This window comes from Pristiophorus japonicus, chromosome 2 (assembly GCF_044704955.1).
Source record: "Pristiophorus japonicus isolate sPriJap1 chromosome 2, sPriJap1.hap1, whole genome shotgun sequence".
NCBI lineage: Eukaryota > Metazoa > Chordata > Chondrichthyes > Pristiophoridae > Pristiophorus > Pristiophorus japonicus.
Window position 1 is genome coordinate 368,595,522 of NC_091978.1, and position 23,509 is coordinate 368,619,030.

The 23,509-nt window shown below is 48.4% G+C and overlaps 1 protein-coding gene across 1 annotated transcript in view; it reads left to right on the plus strand.

Annotated features, from left to right (window-relative positions):
* The window catches only part of tspan5a (tetraspanin 5a), a 187,513-nt gene extending 174,097 nt beyond the window's left edge, over nt 1–13,416 (plus strand). Inside the window, exon 8 of the mRNA XM_070872879.1 lies at nt 10,224–13,416. Within this exon, the coding sequence (XP_070728980.1) occupies nt 10,224–10,289 (66 nt within the window). The 3' untranslated portion in view covers nt 10,290–13,416. The remainder of the gene's footprint in view (nt 1–10,223) is intronic.
* The last annotated feature ends 10,093 nt before the right edge of the window (nt 13,417–23,509 follow it).

A 23,509-nucleotide genomic window follows, 5' to 3' on the forward strand; every position in this document is an offset into this window, starting at 1 on the left:
CCAGTAAAGTGGACAAGGGAGAACCAGTTGATGTGGTATATTTGGACTTTCAGAAGGCTTTCGACAAGGTCCCACACAAGAGATTAATGTGCAAAGTTAAAGCACATGGGATTGGGGGTAGTGTGCTGACGTGGATTGAGAACTGGTTGTCAGACAGGAAGCAAAGAGTAGGAGTAAACGGGTACTTTTCAGAATGGCAGGCAGTGACTAGTGGAGTGCCGCAAGGTTCTGTGCTGGGTCCCCAGCTGTTTACATTGTACATTAATGATTTAGACGAGGGGATTAAATGCAGTATCTCCAAATTTGCGGATGATACTAAGTTGGGTGGCAGTGTGAGCTGCGAGGAGGATGCTATTAGGCTGCAGAGTGACTTGGATAGGTTAGGTGAGTGGGCAAATGCATGGCAGATGAAGTATAATGTGGATAAATGTGAGGTTATCCACTTTGGTGGTAAAAACAGAGAGACAGACTATTATCTGAATGGTGACAGATTAGGAAAAGGGAAGGTGCAACGAGACCTGGGTGTCATGGTACATCAGTCATTGAAGGTTGGCATGCAGGTACAGCAGGCGGTTAAGAAAGCAAATGGCATGTTGGCCTTCATAGCGAGGGGATTTGAATACAGGGGCAGGGAGGTGTTGCTACAGTTGTACAGGGCCTTGGTGAGGCCACACCTGGAGTATTGTGTACAGTTTTGGTCTCCTAACTTGAGGAAGGACATTCTTGCTATTGAGGGAGTGCAGCGAAGGTTCACCAGACTGATTCCCGGGATGGCGGGACTGACCTATCAAGAAAGATTGGATCAATTGGGATTGTATTCACTGGAGTTCAGAAGAATGAGAGGGGACCTCATAGAAACGTTTAAAATTCTGACGGGTTTAGACAGGTTAGATGCAGAAAGAATGTTCCCAATGTTGGGGAAGTCCAGAACCAGGGGTCACAGTCTGAGGATAAGGGGTAAGCCATTTAGGACCGAGATGAGGAGAAACTTCTTCACCCAGAGAGTGGTGAACCTGTGGAATTCTCTACCACAGAAAGTAGTTGAGGCCAATTCACTAAATATATTCAAAAGGGAGTTAGATGAAGTCCTTACTACTCGGGGGATCAAGGGGTATGGCGAGAAAGCAGGAAGGGGGTACTGAAGTTTCATGTTCAGCCATGAACTCATTGAATGGTGGTGCAGGCTAGAAGGGCTGAATGGCCTGCTCCTGCACCTATTTTCTATGTTTCTATGTTTCTATCTCTGCTCTCCTCCAGCGCTGGCCTCTCGCGTATTCCCCGATTTCCATCGCCCCACCATCGGCAGCTGTGCCTTCAGCTGCCTGGGCCCCGAGCTCTGGAACTCCCTCCCTAAACCTCTCCCCTCGCTACCCTTCTCTCTTCCTTTGAAGTCGTTCCTTCACACCTGCCCCTTTGACCAAGCTTTTGCTCACCTGTCCAGGGGCGTCGACCAGAAACGTTAACTCTGTTTCTCTCCATAGCTTCCACCTGACCTGCTGAGATTTCCAGCATTTTCTGTTTTTATTCCAGATTCCAGCATCCGCAGTGTTTTGCGTTTGTGTTAATATCTCTTTGTGTGGCTCGATGTCTAATGTTGTTCGATGAAGCGTTTTACTACTCTGAAGGCACTATTTAAATGCAATTTACTGTCGTCGTTCATTGTGCGACATTCTGTAGAGTTAAAGAAGCTGGTTCACTAGCGTGACATGATTCACAGTGACATCTTTTTTTAAGGGCCAACTTTACTGGAACATAGCAGAAGGATAAACAACCACTCCCTGGGGACTGGGTGGTGCTGTGGGAGAGAATACTTTCTGTTCAGCTCCGAGACTTGGCCCCGATCCAACTTGGACAGATACCATCGAAGTATTTCCTCATTAATATGAAATGACAGTCATTTGAGCCAGGCTCCAGTTCCTTGGGGACGAGATTGCACAGAATCTGGCGATTGGGGCTTCTCACTCAAAGGCCTCGAGAGTGGGTACTGTGCAAAATAAAAATGCAACACTGGCATTCTTAAGTCGCATTGTAACCCTGCATCTGACCATCGTACAACCGGCACGCTCATGCTTGGCTGCTATCTCCCAGGACTCTGTCTACCCCCGTTTGCAAAGTCGGACTGAAAGTGGTTATTTCTCGTGTCCATCTTTTTTTTTTGCAGTGCAGTCGTGGCTCAGTGGGCAGCACTCTCTCGCCTCTGAGTCAGAAAGTTGTGGGTTCAAGTCCCACTCCAGAGACTTGAGCACAAAAACAATCCAGGCTGACACTCCCAGTGCAGTGCTGAGGGAGCGCCGCACTGTCGGAGGTGCTGTCTTTCGGATGAGACGTTAAACCGAGGCCCCGTCTGCCCCCTCAGGTGGATGTAAAAGTTCCCACGGCACTATTTCGAAGAAGGGCAGGGGGAATTCTCCCCGGTGTCCTGGGACCAATATTTATCCCTCAATCAACATCACTAAAAATAGATTATTGGGTCATTATCACGTTGCTGTTTGTGGGAGCTTGCTGTGCGCAAATTGGCTGCCGCGTTTCCCACGTTATCACAGTGACTACACTCCAAAAGGTACATCATTGGCTGTAAAGCAATTTGGGGCATCCTGAAGTTGTGAAAGGCGCTATATAAATGCATGTCCATTCCTAAAGGTGTCTGTATCTTTAGCCTGTCTTCCTCATGTTGTGCAATATGCTCCCTTTACTCTTCTCTAAACCTCACTGTGTAGTGCTGCATACTATTTATTTTCACATCCTCCTGCTACATATCCTGTTCATCAGCACTGTCACTAAGTGCCTGTGGACCCTTTGAACTGAATCCCTTTCCTCATCACATCCTGTTTAGACTTAAGAACATAGGAAACAGGAACAGGAGTCGGCCATTTGGCCCCTCGAGCCTGCTCCGCCATTCAATAAGATCACGGCTGATCTGATCATGGACTCAGCTCCACTTCCCTGCCCGCTCCCCATAACCCTTTACTCCCTTATCGCTCAAAAATTCCACCTTAAATATATTCAATGACCCAGCCTCCACAGCTCTCTGGGGCAGAGAATTCCACAGATTTACAACCCTCTGAGAGAAGAAATTCCTCCTCATCTCAGTTATGCGACGGCTCCAACAGCCTGAGACTATTACTGTCCTGGTTGTTACACGTTTGCTGGTCTGTGAGGGTCCCTAGGACTGAGAGGCTACAGTTCCAACTGCTATCACTGTTTAACTTCATTATCCGATCTTCCCTTGACCCCCAACGCACTCTGGCTGACCACAAGTCTCATGGAATGTACAGCACAAAAACCAGCATAAAACGGCTTCGTGCCGGGGTTTATGTCCCACCGCTCCGTGCCGGGGTTTATGTCCCACCGCTCCGTGCCGGGGTTTATGTCCCACCGCTCCGTGCCGGGGTTTATGCTCCACACCAGCCCCCTCCCACCCCTCTCCATCTCACCCCATCACCATATCCTTCTATTCCTTTCTCCCTCATGTGCTTATCCAGCTTCCCCTTAAATGCATCAATACTATTCGCCTCAACCACTCTTAACCGATAAGGGGTTATGGGGAACGGGCAGGAAAGTGGAGCTGAGTCCATGATCAGATCAGCCATGATCGTATTAAATGGCGGAGCAGGATAGAGGGGCCGTATGGCCTACTCCTCCTATTTCTTATGTTCTTATGTTCTCTCTCTGGTAGCGAGTGCCACATTCTCACCGATCTCTGGGTAAAGAAGTTTCTCCTGAATTCCCCATTGGGTTTATCAGTGACTCTCTGATATTGATGGCCCCTAGTTCTGGTCTCCCCCACAAGTGGAAACATCTTCTCTACGTCTACCCTATCGAACATAAGGAATAGGAGCAGGAGTAGGCCATTCGGCCCCTCGGGCCCGCTCCACCATTCAGTAAGATCATGGCTGATCATTGACCTCAACTCCACTTTCCCGCCCGATCCCCATAATCCCTTGATCCCCTTCGAGTCCAAAAATCTATCGATCTCAGCCTTGAATATACTCAACGACTGAGCCTCCACAGCCCTCTGGGGCAGAGAATTCCAAAGATTCACCACCCTCTGAGTGAAGAAATTCCTCCTCATCTCAGTCCTAAATGGCCGACCCCTTATTCTGAGACTGTGACCCCTGGTTCTAGACTCCCCAGCCCAGGGGGAAACATCCTCCCTGCATCTACCCTGTCAATCCCCCTCAGAATCATATGTTTCAATGAGATCGCCTCTCATTCTTCTAAACTTCAGTGAGTATCGGCCCATTCTATACTTCATCATTTTAAAGACTGTTATCAGGCCTCCCCCTCGGCCTTCTCGTTTCTAGAGAAACGAGCCCCAGCCTCTTCAGGCATTCCTGATGGGTATAATCAACGTTCCCTGTAATTTTGCCGCCATGCGGTCCCTTTAAATACCGCCCATGCGCGATTTTGTGCGTTGAAAAGGCGGCTGTGTGGGATCGCTTGAGCGCTGCAGAACCACTCTGCTATAAAGAGAACGGTGGTTGTAATCTCTCTCAGTTCTGGTATTCTTGTAAATATTTTCTGCACCTTCTCGAGTGCCTCCAACCTCTTGGTATTATTTCTTTTATTTATTTATCTCTTCCTGGGATGTGGGCATCGCTGGCAAGGCCGGCATTTATTGCCCATCCCTAATTGCCCCAGAGAACCGCTGCAGTCCGTGTGGTGAAGGTACTCCCACAGTGCTGACTTTGTCATAGCGATTTAGTACAATTGAGTGTCTCGCTTGGCCATTTCACGGTCAACCACATTGCTGTGGGTCTGGAGTCACATAGAACCATAGAAATTTACAGCACAGAAGGAGGTCATTTCGGCCCATCGTGTCCACACCGGCCGACAAAGAGCCGCACGGCCCTCGGTCAGCAGCCCTGAAGGTTACATAAAAATCCATGAACAATGAACAGTGACGGAAAGGCAAAGAGCACCCAGCCCGCCCCACACAACTGCAACAATACCCCTTACATATCGCCCCAGGCTGGGTAAGGACGGCAGATTTCCTTCCCTGAAAGACATTCGTGAACCAGTTGGGGTTTTTCCTGTCGATCCAGTAGTTTCACCATTAATAATACTAGCTTTTAAAATTCCAGATTTATTTAATTAACTGAATTTAAATTCCCAGCTGCCATGGTGGGATTTGAACTCATGTCTCTGGGTTATTAGCCCGGGCCTTTTGATTACTGGTCCAGTAACATAACTGCTATGCTACTGTTCTCCCCCCCCATACGGAGACCAGACCTGTGCACAGTATATTATGGAAACTTGTATTAACGACTGTACAGATTGGTAAAATCATTAATGATACACAAAGTTTCTGCTTTTGCCTGCTGCTGGATTCTGGGAACGCATGCCTCCTGCTTCCAACTTTCTGATCGTTGCTTGTAAGACACCAAACCTTTACACGCACAGGCCAAACTCCTCCAGTTCAGTTATATTCTGTAGCGATTATTAGCATTCCATTAAATCCTCTTGGGCTCAATCTGCCTTTCCAAAACTCATATTGGCTTGGAATTACTGACTTTTTCTCTTGCTAATTATCTTTTTGAATTGCCTCCGTTGAGCTCGTCTCCGCCCCTGCCTCAGCTCATCCGCTGCTGAAGCCCTCATCCGTGCCTTTGTTACCTCCAGACTTGACTATTCCAACGCACTCCTGGCCGGCCTTCCACATTCTACCCTACGTAAACTAGAGGTGATCCAAAACTTGGCAGCCCGTGTCCTAACTCGCAACAAGTCCCGCTCACCCATCACCCCCTGTGCTCGCTGCCCCGTGCCCTAACTCGCAACAAGTCCCGCTCACCCATCACCCCCTGTGCTCGCTGACCTACATTGGCTCCTGGTTAAGCAAAGCCTCGATTTCAAAATCATCATCCTTGTTTTCAAATCCCTCCAAGGCCTCGCCCCCTCCCTATCTCTGTAATCTCCTCCAGCCCCACAACCCCCCCCGAGATGTCTGCGCTCCTCTAATTGTGCCCTCCTGAGCATCCCTGATTATAATCGCTCCACCATCGGTGGCCGTGCCTTCTGTTGCCTGGGCCCCAAGCTCTGGAACTCCCTGCCTAAACCTCTCCACCTCACTACCTCTCTTTCCTCCTTCAAGACGCTCCTTAAAACCCACCTCTTTGATCAAGCTTTTTGGTCACCTGCTTTGATTTCTCCTTATTTTATGCGGCTTGGTGTCAAATTTTAAAAAAATCTTATAACGCTCCTGTGAAGCGCCTTAGGACGTTTTACCACGTTAAAGGCGCTATATAAATACGAGTTGTTTCTGATAAATGTCTGTGTTTTGTTTTTAAGCACGGCAGAAGTCAAGCCAGCTGGCCCATGGCTCTGACCTCTCTTTGAAAAGTTTAACTGTTTTTCCAAGGTCTTCCCTCCCTCCTCGAGCTTCAAAAAAAAAAAGCCCCATCCCTGCGGCAATTCCCTGCATTTTCACTCAGCCCGGGTCTCGGGAGAGCAACCTAAATTACAGCTGCATCCCTTAGCTTTACTTTGTCGCATGGATCCGGTCTTCCAGTAGCCCCGCTGCGTGTGAAGGGCCCGATACTTCGTACCGGCGCTGGTCGGTTCACCAACTGTGGTTGGACGAATTGTGGGCGGTCTCGTCACATGACTCACCGCCCGCCTAGTCAAACAGACCCCTCCCCCCCCCCCCCCCCCCCCACCTCCCCATCGCCAATATTTTGATACCAATATTTTGTGGGAACGGCAGCATAGTGGTTATGTTACGGGACTAGTGCTCCAGGGGCCTGGACCAATGATCGGGAGACCCAAGTTCAAATCCTACCACGGCAGCTGGGGAATTTAAATAAATCTGACTAGTATCTGTAATGGTGACTATGTACCTGCCGGATTGTTGCAAAAATCCAGCTGGTTCTTTAATGTCCTTCAGGGAAGGAAATCTGCCGCCCTTACCTGGTCTGACCGATGTGTGACTCCAGACCCACAGCAATGTGGTTGACTCTTAACCTGCCTTCAGGAATGTACCAAACCGCTACAAAGAAGTATACCCGCTGTGGGAGTATCTTCACCACACGGACTGCAGCGGTTCAAGAAGGTGGCTCACCACCTTGAGGGCAGCTAGGGATGGGCAATAATAGCGCCTTTAACGTAGTGAAATGTCCCAAGGCGCTTCACAGGACAAATAATTTGACACCGAGCCACATAATTAGCGCAGGTGACCAAAAGCTTGGTCAAAGAGATAGATATAAGGAGTGTCTTAAAAGAGGAGAGAGAGGTACATAAGAACATAAGAATTAGGAACAGGAGTAGGCCATCTAGCCCCTCGAGCCTGCTCCGCCATTCAACAAGATCATGGCTGATCTGGCCGTGGACTCAGCTCCACTTACCCGCCCTCTCCCCGTAACCCTTAATTCCCTTATTGGTTAAAAATCTATCTATCTGTGACTTGAATACATTCAATGAGCTAGCCTCAACTGCTTCCCTGGGCAGAGAATTCCACAGATTCACAACCCTCTGGGAGAAGAAATTCCTTCTCAACTCGGTTTTAAATTGGCTCGCCTGTATTTTGAGGCTGTGCCCCCTAGTTCTAGTATTCCCGACTAGTGGAAACAACCTCTCTGCCTCTATCTTGTCTATCCCTTTTATTATTTTAAATGTTTCTATAAGATCACCCCTCATCCTTCTGAACTCCAATGAGTAAAGACCCAGTCTACTCAATCTATCATCATAAGGTAACCCCCTCATCTCCGGAATCAGCCTAGTGAATCGTCTCTGTACCCCCTCCAAAGCTAGTATATCCCTCCTTAAGTAAGGTGACCAAAACTGCACGCAGTACTCCAGGTGCAGCCTCACCAATACCCTGTACAGTTGCAGCAGGACCTCCCTGCTTTTGTACTCCATCCCTCTCGCAATGAAGGCCAACATTCCATTTGCCTTCCTGATTACCTGCTGCACCTGCAAACTAACTTTTTGGGATTCATGCACAAGGAACTCAAAAGAGTTTCATGCACAAGGACCCCCAGGTCCCTCTGCACCTCAGCATGTTGTAATTTCTCCCCATTCAAATAATATTCCCTTTTACTGTTTTTTTTTCCAAGGTGGATGACCTCACATTTTCTGACATCGTATTCCATCTGCCAAACCTTAGCCCATTCGCTTAACCTATCTAAATCTCTTTGCAGCCTCTCTGTGTCCTCTACACAACCCGCTTTCCCACTAATCTTTGTGTCATCTGCAAATTTTGTTACACTACATTCTGTCCCCTCTTCCAGGTCATCTATATATATTGTAAACAGTTGTGGTCCCAGCACCGATCCCTGTGGCACACCACGAACCATCGATTTCCAACCCGAAAAGGACCCATTTATCCCGACTCTCTGCTTTCTGTTCGCCAGCCAATTCTCTATCCATGCTAATACATTTCCTCTGACTCCGCGTACCTTTATCTTCTACAGTAACCTTTTGTATGGCACCTTATCAAAATCTAAATACACCACATCCATCGGTACACCTCTATCCACCATGCTCGAGACAGAGAGGTTTAGGGAGAGAGTTCCAGAGCTTGGGGCCCAGGCAGCTGAAGGCACAGCTACCAATGGTTGAGCGATTATAATCAGGGATGCTCAAGAGGGCAGAATTAGAGGAGCGCAGACATCTCGGGGTTGTGGGGCTGGAGGGGCTTATAGAGAGGGGCGAGGGTCATGAGGGATTTGTAAATAAAGATGAGAATAAATGCTGGCCTTGCCCACATGCCGAGAATGAATTAAAAAAAAACAAGTGTTCAGAGAAAAGAAAAAATGCACACTTTTATTTTTAATTTTTTTCCCGTGTTGCTTACGACAGTGTCCTGGAAATTCGTCTTTACTTCCTGGAATCTCCAGGGCAATCCTGGAGGGTTGGCAACCTAATTGCCTATTGGGCTGGGCTGCGACATTTGGGGAGATGGGGCTGTTCAGGCATGTCTATGTACAGAGTAGTGATGTCATGGCGATGATGATGGCGGGGGGGGGAAGTTTGGGCATGATTTACAGGAATATGCGACGTTTACTAATCCCAACAAGCCCACAGTAGACCCTAGATGCTCCTCACAGCCTCTCAAATAAAACTGGGAAGACTGATCACGCTGGAGGCTCTTTTCTCTACAAGGTTGAGATGAGGCCCGAGAGGGATCCTTAAAATGGTGAAAAAGGTTTGATCGGGTAGATGTAGAGATGTTCTCACTTGTGGAATGTGTCTGAATCTGAGGGGCCATCAATATCAGACAGTCACTAATAAATCCAATGGGGAATTCAGGAGGAACTTCTTTACCCAGAGAGCAGTGAGAATGTGGAACTCGCTGCCACAGGGAGGGGTTGAGGTGAATAGTATCGATGCATTTAAGGGGAGGCTGGATGGGGGAGAAAGGAACAGAAGGATATGGTGTTGGGGTGAGAGGGAGAGGGGTGGGAGGGGGCTGGTGTGGAGCATAAACCCCGGCACGGAGCGGTGGGGCCCAGTGGTCTGTTTCTGTGCCGTAAATTCAGTGTAATTCTAGCGAGGCATGAGCTATGGAAACTGGTGGCTATATTAAAAAAAAACTTTAAATTTCACCCAGCATTTCGCAAGCCTTTTATTGGAATATTCAAACTGTTTTGTTTTTAAATTACCCTAGCGGATGCTCTGTGCGGCGCCGATGCAGAAGTACGCCCCGCCCCTTTAATTAAAGGGGCAGGGCCGCTGCGCGCTCTGCAGTCCCTTTGGTGGCCGCTAGGGGCGCCCTTCACCGGGCCGGCAGCCGGAACGGAACGGCGGGGCTGCATAATGGCGGCCCGGCCGACACGAGGGCCGCCATTGTTGGACAGACAGGAAAGCGTGGCGGCGCAAACAGCCCCTCCCCCGCTTTAAGGGACGCTGCGGTGGATTCCGGACATCGGCCGAAGCCTTCCTCGCCGGCCATGCGGCAATTCAACCCCCTCCCCCCCCCCCCCGGAGGGGCACAAATGGAGTCGGCGCAGGGCAGTGATGTCATCACTGTGCGTGCGCCAGCCCGGGGCGTAAATAGCGGGGCACGACGCTAACGACACACCGCTGCCCCTCCCCCCCCCCCCCCAAACCTCCGGGGCAATTACCGCAGAGATGCTATCGACCCCTTTTCCCGGGCAGTAACCTCGTTGCGCCCCCATTAGTGCCCGCCTGGGAGGCGCTAATGGGGCTATATAAAAAAAAAAAGGGAAATTTCGCACCCAATGTTTCTCTCACTCTCTCTCTCTCTCTCTATCTCTCTCTTTCAGATTTTTGGCATCTGCCTGTCTCAGAACCTGGTCAGTGATATTGAAGCAGTGCGAGCAAGCTGGTGACTGCATGGCCATTCATTGAATGAAGACGGGACGGCACCGAGAGCAAGATAAACCCAGCGGCAACCATCGGAACGTCACTCGCGCGCTGAGCCCTCAAAATGTTCTGGGATAAGGGTGGGGAGAGATGTACGTGTCTGTTTCCCCTCCCTCCCTCCCTCCCTCTCCCTCCCCCACCCCCCCCCACCCCGAAAGTGTGACTGTGATAGGAATGTACGGGATCGATGCTGCCGTCACAAACCACTCGCGGGAGTTTGGGAAACTGAGCGTCTTTAGCATCGGTCGCGCTAACCTGAGCTCGTCCTATTCTCCTCACAGCTCTACCGCGCGGGTAGTGGCGTCGATCACAATTTCTAAGTCAGATAACCGAGAAGGATTTGCACGCCAGAGCTAACCCTCCCTGCCTTTGAAAGCTAGGAGAAAACTCCTCCCTTCCCTCTACCCTGCACAAGTGGAAAAATTCACAATCTCTTTTTTTTCATCCCCCCCCCCCCCCCCAACCAAATAAAATAGGACTTCGGTCAGCATGACAGCATGATTGGCAGTGCAGAAGGAGGCCATTTGGCCCATTGTACCTGGGCCGGTGCTAGCACATCAACTCCAGCTGTCTACTATAATTCCCATTCCCTTTGTTCCCCTTCCCCGGACCTTGCAGAAGAAAGAGGAACAGAAGTAGTCGCCATTCGGCCCCTCGAGCCTGCTCCGCCATTCAATAAGATCACGGCTGATCTGATCCTGGCACTCAGCTCCACTTCCCTGCCCGCTCCCCATAACCCTCGAGTCCCTTATCGTTCAAAAGATGTCTATCTCCGCGTTGTTTTATCTCCTGCTTCCCCCCTTCCAGGTGAACATTTCGCAGCTTCTTGCAACACAAGACCAGGGGGTTTCCTGGTACGAGAAGGAAAATGAAAGACCTTCACAGAATGATTTTGACTGTTGATTTTGACGTGCCTATGCAATGGGGCAGCAATTTGATGATGCTCCTTCAAGGTTCTTTGCCAAATATACATACGCTTTTGTTTTTAACGTGGGAAAGAAAGGGAAGACTGTACCTTACCCAGCGGTAGTAAACTTCCTTTCCGTTCTAAAGGAAGATGATTATCCTTCATGTAAATAGATGAAAATTCGAAGTTGTAGTCTTATATTTAGGAACAGTGTCGTTGTCTTTACTCAGTAGTTTTTTCTTGTAGAAGCACACGATGACGTTACTGTAGCAATGAAGCAATGTTATTCATAAGACATGTTTAAGGTTACTTTGTTGAAACAAAATCCTGTGCTAATAGAAAAGAAAAATTTGAAGTACCGAAACCATTGGTACGCACGGCATTTCATAGAAATGCAATAAATTGATGGTCTAACTCGAAGTCTCCTTGACTAGTTTCCTTGGCCACTTGCAAGTAATAAGAGAGACATAACACAGGTTCCCCCCCCCCAGCCCAACACCCCCTCTTTATCTTGCAGTACAGGTACAACATCTCAAATCCAGCAACCTCGGGACCGAGCCCGTGCCGGTTTTTGGATTTTTCCGGATTTCGGACATAAATGGTGGAGTTTCCGAAGAGCTACCGAGATGGACAGAGTTCTAATGGTGGCGTGGGTCAGGTGGCGTGGGGCCAGGTCGAGGGTCATTCGCCAAGGTTCGGACCAATCGCACGCCATTTAGAACATGGCTGCGAAGCCGATAACTAGTCCGGTCCGCCGGCTTTTTGGACAATGATTCCGGATTTTATTTTTACTGAATATCAAATGGGATGTTCTCAAAAAATAAAATGCCCGTTTTTCGGACCATTCCGATTCTCTCACAGCCGAGAATTTGAGACGTTGCACCTGTACAACCCAAGGTGAAGGCGAGTGCTAATACTGGGTGAGTTGTAAAAGGATGGGGTTGATGAATAATTCAGTATTACTTTGTTCCAAGACTCTCTTTTTCCTCCTGTGCCCTTGTTCGTTCTGCTTCAATCCAGCTTCTGTGCCAGCGATGGGTTTGGTGGTTAAGAGCATGTTTAATCAGCTGCCTTCAGTTTATACTGTGCTGCATGCAAACGTGCCGGAATCTCCTGCTGAAATATGATGACTGGATCTCCCCTCCCGCCTGCCCCCCCCCACCCCTCCCGCCCCTCCTACTCCACGTAGAGTATTACATATTCACCCATAATTACACTGTGGACCAACATTATCTGTGAAAGATTACACAACAGATGAAGATACTGTTTCATTGAGATATCACTGCACTGGTGTGTGTGGATAGTGATAATCTGCTTTTAAATAAAAAAAAATACTTTTGTATATTTATGCACGTGTACTTTCAAAATGCGATCTTTTCACAACCAGCGCAAAGACCACATCTGGAGCACTGCGTCCAGTATTAGTCTCCTTATTTAAAGAGGGATATACTTGCATTGGAGGCAGTTCAGATAAGGTTCACGAGGTTGATTCCTGAGAGGAAGGGGTTGTCTTATAAAGAAAGGTTGGGCATGTACTCATTGGAGCTTAGAAGGGAATAAGGGGTTATGGGAAGTAGGCAGGGAAGTGGAGCTGAGTCCATGATCGGATCAGCCATGATCGTTTTAAATGGCGGAGCAGGCTCGAGGGGCCATATGACCTAATCCTCCTATTTCTTATGTTTATGTTCTTATTGAAACGTATAAAATTTTGAGGGGGCTTGACCGAGTAGATGTTTCCCCTTGTGGGGGAATCTAGAACTGGGGGCATAGTCTCAGAATAAGGGGTCGCACATTTAAGACGGAAATGAGAAGGAATCTCTTCGCTGAGGGTTGTAGATCTGTGGAATTCTCTGCCCCAGAGAGCTGTGGAGGCTGGGTCATTGAATGTATTTAAGGCGGAGATAGACAGATTTTTGAGTGATGAGGGAGTAAAGGATTATGGGGAGCGGGCGGGGAAGTGGAGCTGAGTCCATGATCTGATCAGCCATGATTTTATTGAATGGCGGAGCAGGCTCGAGAGGCCGAATGGCCGATTCCTGCTCCTATTTCGTATGTTCTATCATTTATTTCCCCCGACAAATCCTGAATTGTGTCCACAAGCGGGGAGTGTACGTTCTTTAATTTAAACCTGTCGGAATTATTTTTTGACTTTCGCGCTGAAACTTTCAAAAGAAAAACCTCACACAATAAAGAGAAAAACTTTTTTTTCCCACAAGTGGGTTCCTGATTTCCTACGCTTACAAAAACCCGCGGATTAACACCAGAGCCACCAGGAATTACAAGCCGTGCTTTTAGTCATTCGTGCATTCAGCGGCTGTGAATCGCTTTGGGACTTCATGAGGTTGTGGAAGGTTAGCAAGGTCATTTAAAAAAAAAAAGCAAACCAAGAACTAGGGTTTATTTCTAGAGATATAGAATTGAAAAGTAGGGAAGTTATGCTAAACCTGTATCAAACCTTGGTTAGACTACACTTGGAGCACTGTGTACAGTTCTGATCGCCATATTATAACAAGGATATAGAGGCACTGGAGAGGGTGCAGAGAAGATTTACAAGGATGATACCAGAAATGCGAGGGTATCGATATCAGGAAAAGATGAACAGGCTGGGTCTCTTCTCTCTTGTTAAAAAAAAGGCCTAATAGAGGTCTTTAAAATTATGAAAAGTTTTGATAGAGTGGATACAGAGAGAATGTTTCCACTTGTGGGGAAGAGCATAACTAGAGGCCATCAATATAAGATAGTCACCCAGAAATCCAATGGGGAATTCAGAAGAAATTTCTTTACCCAGAGAATGGTGAGAATGTGGAACTCGTTGCCACAGGGAGTGGTTGAAGTGAATAGTATCGATGCATTTAAGGGGAGGCTAGATAAGCATATGAGGGAGAAGGGAATAGAGGGTTACGCTGATAGAGTTAGATAAGGAAAGAAGGGAGGAGGCTCGAGTGGAGCATAAACGCCGGCATGGACTAGTTGGGCCGAATGGCCTGTTTCTGGGCTGAATATCCGATGTAAAGGTTATCGCAGTCTGAGCTCTGGACGATACCGGCCACTTCTGACCAGCTCCTTGCTCAGTAGATCCCTTCGGGATTAGCTGGAGTCTCCAGGAAGTGAAGATTCGTAAGAATATAGGAACATAAGAAATAGGAGCAGGAGTCAGCCATTTGGCTCCTCGAGCCTGCTCCGCCATTCAATAAGATCATGGCTGATCTGATCTTGGCCTCAACTCCACTTCCCTGCCCTCTCCCCATAACCCTTCACTCTTATCATTCAAAAATCTGTCTACCTCCATCTTAAATATATTCAATGATCCAGTCTTCGCAGCTCTCTGGGGCAGAGAATTCCACAGATTTACAACCCTCTGAGAGTAGAAATTCCTCCTCATCTCCGTCTTAAATAGATGACCCCTTATCCTGAAACTGTGACTCCCTAGTTCTATATTCCCCCACGAGGAGAAACATCCTCTCTGCATCTGCCCTGTCAAGCCCCCCTCAGAATCTTAGACTTTTTAATCCGATTCACTCTAATTCTTCTAAACTCCAATGAGTACAGGCCCAACCTTCTCAACCTTTCCTCGTTATGACAATCCCTTCATCTTCGGAATCAACCTGAAGAATAATCTGCTGTCAGCAAAACTCTGGAGAAACAAATCAAAGTATTGTATTTTTTTGTGTGTTTCTTCATGTTTTTCAGTCACTAAAACTATTGGAAATGGTGGGGGAGGATGGGAGGGAATGGCCGTTTGACCAACAGTCATGATTCTTCCAATCTGACAATGAAGACTCTGTTAAACTGAGTACTGTGTACAGTTTTGGTCTCCTTACCTAAGGAAGGATATACTTGTCATAGGGAGTGCAACGAAGGTTCACCAGACTGATTCCTGAGATGGGGGGATTGTCCTATGAGGAGAGATTGAGCAGACTAGGCTGATATTCTCTAGAGTTTAGAAGAATGAGAGGCAATCTCATTGAAACATACAAAATTCTTACAGGGCTTGACAGGGTAGATGCTGGGAGGATGTTTCCGTGGGGCTGGGGAGTCTAGAACCAGGGGTCACAGTCTCAGGATAAGGGGTTGGCTATTTAGGACTGATCATCATGACATTTCTTCACTCGGAGGGTGGTGAATCTTTGTCCCAGAGGGCAATAGATGCTCAGTCTTTGAGTATATTCAAGACAGAGATCGATAGATTTTGGGATATTAAGGGAATCGAGGGATATGGGGATCGGGCGGGAAAGTAGAGTTGAGGTAGAAGATCAGCGATGATCTTAGTGAATGGCGGAGCAGGCTCGAGGAGCTGAATGGCCGACTCCTGCTCCTAATTCTTATGTTCCAATTGGCCGAGGGAAGACGGGATGCCCCCAAGAATGGACCTGTTGGACGGCCAATGGCGGGAGTGTGGGGGTGGGGAAGTCTGAGGTCATGTGATGAAACCTGGAATATGTCCAAGCTCGGTTGCCAACCCTAATCAAAGGGACAACTTGTAGCAGACTAAGTAGCTTGGTGTCGGTACAACGATGCCTAGTTTACCATGTGTTGGGACAACCTGGAATGGTTCCATACTCATTGAGGTGGAGGAGCAGTTAAATGAACGTGAGTAATTACCAGCCCATTTAAACCTGTATCTGCAGCATGCTATGGACGCTCCATCTCCCTATTTTACTACAGTTGCTGCCCATGAAATGTAACTCCTGATTTTTCAACAAAAAAAATACTTACAGGATCTCCTCTGATGGGTTAATGATGTGATATAGGACAAGAGGTGTCAGGTTTAATCTCCACCCAATGTGCATAGTGTGCTCTCGGTGTCAGCGGTGGCTGAGTGCTCACTCTCTGGGTGGGAGGGGCCAGCAGTGGGTCACTCTCTGGGTGGGAGGGGCCAGGAGTGAGCAGGTGGGAGGGGCTAGGAGTGAGCACTCTCTCGGTGGGAGGGGCCACGAGTGAGCACTCTCGGTGGGAGGGGCCACGAGTGAGCACTCTCGGTGGGAGGGGCCAGGAGTGAGCACTCTCTCGGTGGGAGGGGCCAGGAGTGAGCACTCTGGGTGGGAGGGGCCAGGAGTGAGCACTCTGGGTGGGAGGGGCTAGGAGTGAGCACTCTCTCGGTGGGAGGGGCCAGGAGTGAGCACTTGGTGGGAGGAGCCAGGAGTGAGCACTCTGGGTGGGAGGGGCCAGGAGTGGGCACTCTCTGGGTGGGAGGGGCTAGGAGTGAGCACTCTCTGGGTGGGAGGGACTGGGAGTGAGCACTTGGTGGGAGGGGCCAGGAGTGAGCACTCAGTGGGAGGGGCCAGGAGTGAGCACTCAGTGGGAGGGGCCAGGAGTGAGTACTCTCTGGGTGTGAGGGGCTAGGAGTGAGCACTCTGGGTGGGAGGGGCCAGGAGTGAGCAGGTGCTGCTGATTACTGCAGGAGTTGGAGTGAGTTTGTGAAAAGTTGGTGGTCAGTTTTGGGTTGTTTGTTCTCCAGGTTTTAGGGCCTTTTTGGCCCATAAACAGCAGCCAGTTGGTTGCTGAGGGGCTTTGAGTGCCGGCCCCTCAGAGGACAATGTTCCCAGGATGAATTTAATCGGGGGAGAAAATGTTGGGGGAAGGGAGAATTGAAGGCCCAAAGATTTGGGCCGGGACCCCAGGAGGTTTGGATGAGAAAATACGGTGGTGGTTCAGTGCCAGGTTAAGGAGATGCGAGCTTGGGATATTATCCGGGCAGTACACGACTGCGGAGAGGAAAGCTGCTTTGCTTGCTGACCAAAGCCGAGTGTTGGGTTCGAGGTGACGGTCAGTGGCCGAGAGGAGATGGAAAGACATTTACTGAGTTTGAAGGTTGGTGATCAGTTCTTGGATGTATCTCTGCTGTATTCTAAAGAGGTGATGGTCTCGTTCTTAAACCTGTCGGTTTATATTGAGGACGATGCACTGATTAAAAAAAAAGTTGTAGTGGTGGGACATTAAAATTTGCTCAGTAATAAAGAGGAGATACTATCCTGGAATGTGGGTAGCCGATGGAACCCGTTATCAAAGTGCGGTTCCCGGAGGGCGTGAAGTCATTAACCTACAGCATGAAATTGGAGACAATGGAAGGAGTGCAGTAATTCTGGGAACTGCATGATAACCAGGTGAAGGTGTGCTATTACTGTCTTGAACATGGCCATCTTTTAAGAAGCTGTCCCGACCTGTACTGTTATAACTGCGGCGAGTCTGGACACAATGCTCGGAGCTACACGGCCGAGAGCTGTGGAGTGATTAGCAGGAGGACTCTCTAAGGGAGATTCTGTATCGAGCGGGGACGGGCGATTACAGAAGAGCTCGAGAGTGAGGAGTCCGAGGGGGGATGGAGACATGGAAGTGGGGGGAGGGAGGGCATCATGTGGAAGGGGAAAAGTTAGTGAGGGGCAGGAGGGGCAGTTCCTTGTCCTAAACCTAATGTAAGGAAGAGGCTGAAACTGCAGGGAAGGTTCAAACAGGAAGTGTAAAAGAGCTGGAGGCTGCAGGAGAAAGCAACAGCTGCCCAAAAAGTTGGGAAGGAACAGTAGAGGAGGGAAGAGCCAGAGATTAAATGATGGCTAATTATCAGGCACACTTCCTTTTATTAGAGCCATAATTACTTTGGTCTCGATTAATGACAATGGACTGAGGGAGGAGAAGAAATGGTTGAAGTGTTTAAAGGCACGGACCTGTTGTGTCTGCAGGAAACCTTTTGGGATGAGGATACCCCAGAAAGATTTCAGAAGGTTTGATTATGATCAATTTTTAAAGTACAATAGATTAATATATGTTACAAGAGACAAATTAAACTTCACGTTTTGATATTGATGTGTTGGATGAATGACTGTGCAGAGGGGGTGAAGTGGATTTGAATGATACAATAAACTGGTTACGATATTGTAAATGTTTTTAATGGTGAATTATATTAGAGAAAAGTGGGCAGTTCTCTCGCCTCTGAGTCAAAAGGTTGCAGGTTCAAGTTCCACTCCAGAGACATGAGCACACAAATCTAGGCTGACACTCCCAGTGCAGTACTGATGGAGCACCGCACTGTCGGAGGGGCAGTACTGAGGGAGTGCCGCACTGTCGGAGGGGCAGTACTGAGGGAGTGCCGCACTGTCGGAGGGGCAGTACTGAGGGAGTGCCGCACTGTCGGAGGGGCAGTACTGAGGGAGTGCCGCACTGTCGGAGGGGCAGTACTGAGGGAGTGCCGCACTGTCGGAGGGGCAGTACTGAGGGAGTGCCGCACTGTCGGAGGGGCAGTCCTGAGGGAGTGCCGCACTGTCGGAGGGGCAGTCCTGAGGGAGTGCCGCACTGTCGGAGGGGCAGTCCTGAGGGAGTGCCGCACTGTCGGAGGGGCAGTCCTGAGGGAGTGCCGCACTGTCGGAGGGGCAGTCCTGAGGGAGTGCCGCACTGTCGGAGGGGCAGTACTGAGGGAGTGCCGCACTGTCGGAGGGGCAGTACTGAGGGAGTGCTGCACTGTTGGGGGGGGCCATCTTTCGAATGAGACGTTAAATCACCTCTCAGACGGACGTAAAAGATCTCCCCTGACAAATATTTATACTTCAACCAGCACCTAAAGAGATTAAGAAAGAAAGACTTCGATTTATATCACGCCTTTCACAACCACTGAACGTCTCAAAGCGCTTTACAGCCAATGAAGTACGTTTGGAGTGTAGTCACTGTTGTAATGTGGGAAATGCAGCAGCCAATTTGTGCACAGCAAGCTCCCACAAACAGCCATATAATAATGACCAGATAATTTTTTTTTTTTTGTTATGTTGATAACATAAGAACATAAGAAATAGGAGCACGAGTTGGCCATTCGGCCCCTCGATCCTGCTCCGCCATTTAATAAGATCATGGCTGATCCGATCATGGACTCAGCTCCACTTCCCTGTCCGCTCTCCCATAACCCCTTATTCCCTTCTCGGTTAAGAAACTGTCTATCTCTGTCTTTAAATATATTCAATATCCCAGCTTCCACAGCTCTCTGAGGCAGCAAATTCCACAGATTTTTCTTCTCCTCATCTCAGTTTTAAATGGGCGCGACCCCATATTCTAAGATCATGCCCCCTAGTTCTAGTCTCTCCCATCAGTGGAAACATCCTCTTTGCATCCACCTTATCAAGCCCCCTCATAATCTTATATGTTTCGATAAGATCACCTCTCATTCTTCTGAATCCCAATGAGTAGAGGCCCAACCTACTCAACCTTTCCTCATAAGTCAACTCACTCATCTCTGGGATCAACTTAGTGAACCTTCTCTGAACTGCCTCCAAAGCAAGTATATTCTTTCTTAAATATGGAAACCCCATTGTCATGTATGTATGCTTGGGGTTACTAGCCACCAGGTGGTGCCATCGGGCTGTGAGCACATGTGTGCTGCCCAGGTATAAAAGGCAAGCCATCATGTAATGTAATCACTTTGGGCCCTAATAAAGCAGGGCCAGGTTTGTACGTGTTAGTTTACAGTATTCAGCCTATCGAGTTATTACATATATAACATTTGGCGACAAGGTAACAAGAACCTTCGCATGCAAAAAAAAATGAGCACAATTGGAATTCTGGAGAGATTCGTGGAGGGAGAGGACTGGGCAGATTTTGTAGCTCAGTACTTCGTGGCCAACAAAATGGAGGAACCCACTGACGCAGTTAGGCGCAGGGCGGTCTTCCTCACGGTTTGCGGTCCGAAAATCTATGGACTCAAAGAATCTTCTCTCGCCTGCAAGTCCAACGGACAAGGACTATGAGGAATTGTGTGCTCTGGTGTGGTACCATCTGACACCAGAAGAAGGCATCATCATCTCACGATATCGGTTCTATACGCACGTTTGTTCTGAGGCCAGGATGTGTCGGAATTCATTGCCGACCTAAGATGTCTAGTTGGACCGTGTAAGTTCGAAAACGCGTTGGGAGACATGATGCGGGATTCTTTGTAATCGGCATTAACCACGAGGCGATCCTGCATAAGCTACTGGCGGCGGAGACGCTGGATTTGAGCAAGGCCATCACGATTGCCCAGGCTCGCATGACGACGGACAAAAATCTAAAGCAGATATCATCAAAAAATTGGAACTCGGCAAGTACTGTAAACAAGATTGTATCGTCGTTTGGCAGAGCTGCATCTGGCAGGACCTGCTCGACTGCGTATGCGAAACCTGTGGCTGCTCAAAGTCCGTCAACGGGAATGAATCCAATTTCACCGTGTTGGCGTTGTGAGGACAATCATCGGGCTCATCAGTGTCGGTTTAAACGGTACATTTGTATAGGCTGTTCGAGACTGGGGCATCTCCAGTGCATGTGTCCGCAACTGAGCAAGCGTGCTGTGACACACCACGTGGAGGATGATGACCAGTTTAGCACGGATCCGGATATGCAAGCAGAGATACCAGAGAAAAAAGTGTATGGACTGTATTCGTTCCTAACAAAGAGCCAACCGATAATGATTGATGTGAAATTTAACAGTGTGCCGGTACCGATGGAATTGGATACTGGTGCTCAATAATGAGCCAGAGGACATTCGACAAGCTGTGGGATACTAAGGCTGTGAGGCCTAAGCTGAGTCCAGTCAATGCCAAGTTGCGTACATACACTAAAGAACTCATAACGGTGATTGGCAGTGCAGTAGTCGTATGATGGTGTGGTTCATGATTTACCAATAGGGATTGTTCTAGGCAATGGTCCAACACTGTTCGGCAGGAATTGACTGGAAAAATTCAAATGGAATTGGAACGATATCAAAGCGTTGTTGTCGTCGTCGTCGGATACTCCATGTGCTCATGTTCCCCTCGCTGTTTGAACCAGGCATCGGCAATTTCACGGGAGCCAAGGTGCAGATCCACATGGACTCGGATACAAGACCCATCCATCATAAAGCTCGGGCGGTTCCATACATGATGAGGGAGAAGATCGAAATCGAACTGGACAGACTCCAGCATGAAGGGGTCATATCACCGGTCGAACTTAACAAATGGGCCAGCCCCATTGTTACTGTGTTGAAGAGTGATGGCACTGTCCGGATTTGTGGAGACTACAAGGTTATGATCAACCAAGTTTCGAAACAGGATCAATACCCGTTACTGAAGGCTGATGACCTGTTTGCAATGCTAGCCGGGGAGAAGTCGTTCATTAAACTGGATCTGACGTCGGCCTACCTGACACAGGAGCTGGTCTAGACGCGAAGAAACTTACATGCATCAACACTCAAAGGACTGTTTATCTATAACTGGTGTCCTTTCGGAATTCGCTCGGCTGCAACTATATTTCAGAGGAACGTGGAGAGTCTACTGAAGTCCGTCCCTAGAACCATGGTGTTCCAAGATGACATCCTGGTCACAGGTCGTGACACCGCCGAACATCTGAACAATCTGGCAGAGGTTCAACATCATCTGGACAAAGTTGGACTCGGACTGAAACGTTCGAAGTGTGTCTTCATGGCACCGGAAGTCAAATTCCTGGGGAGGAAAATTGCTGCTGACGGCATCAGGCCTACGGACTCGAAAACCAAGGCCATCAAAAATGCACCCAAGCCTCAGAATGTGACGGAGCTGCGTTCGTTCCTTGGTCTACTCAACTACTTTGGTAATTTCTGTAGGGGGTGATGTGTGGGGTCAGGTTCACCTGACTTTCTGAACGGTTCGAATCGCTCCCACTCCCTGGGTTCTAGACTTTGAATTTATTTGGGGATGTGACACAGTGCAAGAGACAACTGGTTTTGGTGCAAAGTACTTCGATTTTATTACAGACAAGAAAAGTACGACGTCAAGCTTGAAATGACTAGAATAAAGAACACTTCATCACACGTTCAAAAGGGGTTACAGAAAATAATACACCTCCCACCTCCCGATGCCTAACTCTGGCTAGGTTAAACTCTAGAGCAAACGGGGATCATGCTCACCAATCCTTTATTGTTCATTGGTGGTGGTTCGCGATTTCGGGGTTCGCTGGACACTCTAGGTTCTGCTTGCCGTACCCCGTACGTCATTGAGGACTTCTGACTGCGTAGTCTTCAGTTGGTTGGGTAGGGCGCGTATTGGACTTATGGGGTGAGTACCCACTTTCTTCCGTCAGCAATAGGTTTTAAAGTCTCTTTCGGTAATGTTTCACCTGTTGGTAGCTAGGACTAGATCGTAGAGGGGAAACTTTCGAATCTTCGGTTTCTTCTTGAGTTTTGGTTTTGGAATTGGTCGATCGCGGTGCTTTCGGTGTTACGTTGGCTGTGGTCAGTTGTTGCCGCGATGGCGATGTTCGAAGTTATTATGGCTGCTTTCTGCCGCGATGTTCTTTCTTCCTCCTTTCGGTAGTAGGGCACTGTGGCCCCGGGAGTGTTGTCGAGGTTGGAGATGTTGGTCTCAGAAGAGCTGCATAAACTGTTGCGATGGTCTTTCTCCGTCCTTCCCCTCTTCGAATAGATGAATGCCTGCTCGCTCCCTTTCGTTTAAAAACCGGGCCCCAGTTATACTTTTGGAGCCGTTCTAATCTACGCGCCAAATCGGCCCTGATTCTTTGTTTTAATTTTGGCGGGCTCGATATCTCCTTGTCATATTTTGGCGGGCTTATTAAGGGTAACCTGTCTTGGATGTGTTGATCTTTTGAATTTGTTTCTTGATCGGAAAATATTAGCTTTGGTATTTGCAATGTCTGCCTAGGCCTGGGTTTCCATGCGGTCTGGATGGGCCATTAACATTATGTATACGCTGGATGGGTTTCCTGCTCTGGGTGATGGCTGGTAATCTCTGGGTTAATTGTTGCTATGTTAATGTCTCCCGGGGAGAAGGGTTTTCGAGTTTACACAATTCCCCAGACGATTTGTTTAGCTTCGATACCCCAGACAACTTCAATACCCAAACTGGTTTCTTTTGAAGGATAGTTATCCTTTAGTTTTCTGCCCTTCCCACACGGACCCAATCTGCCTTGTAAAAATCCCTATTTCGATAGAAGCTTGTAGTTTCTTCCATGTGTTCTTTAGGATCCCAAACTTTCTGGTTGATAGTTCCAAATTAAATTCCCTTTCCAATGAGTCCGGGGTGGGGGGCACGCATTTTGCAATCGATTGAGTACCTCATTGGAGCCACTGCACATCTGCTAAGAAAAGGCGACAACTGAGTTTGGGGTGTGTCTCAATAGAGCTTTTGAGAAAGCTACTAATCTGCTTTGCTCTAACAAGCTGCTGGTACATTATGATCCGTGTAAGCGTCTAGTAATGGCCTGTGATGCTTTGTCATATGGAGTTGGGTATGCTTCTAAAAGTTTGTCAAAGGCGGAAAGAGCCTACAGCATGTTGGAAAAAGAAGCATTAGCCTG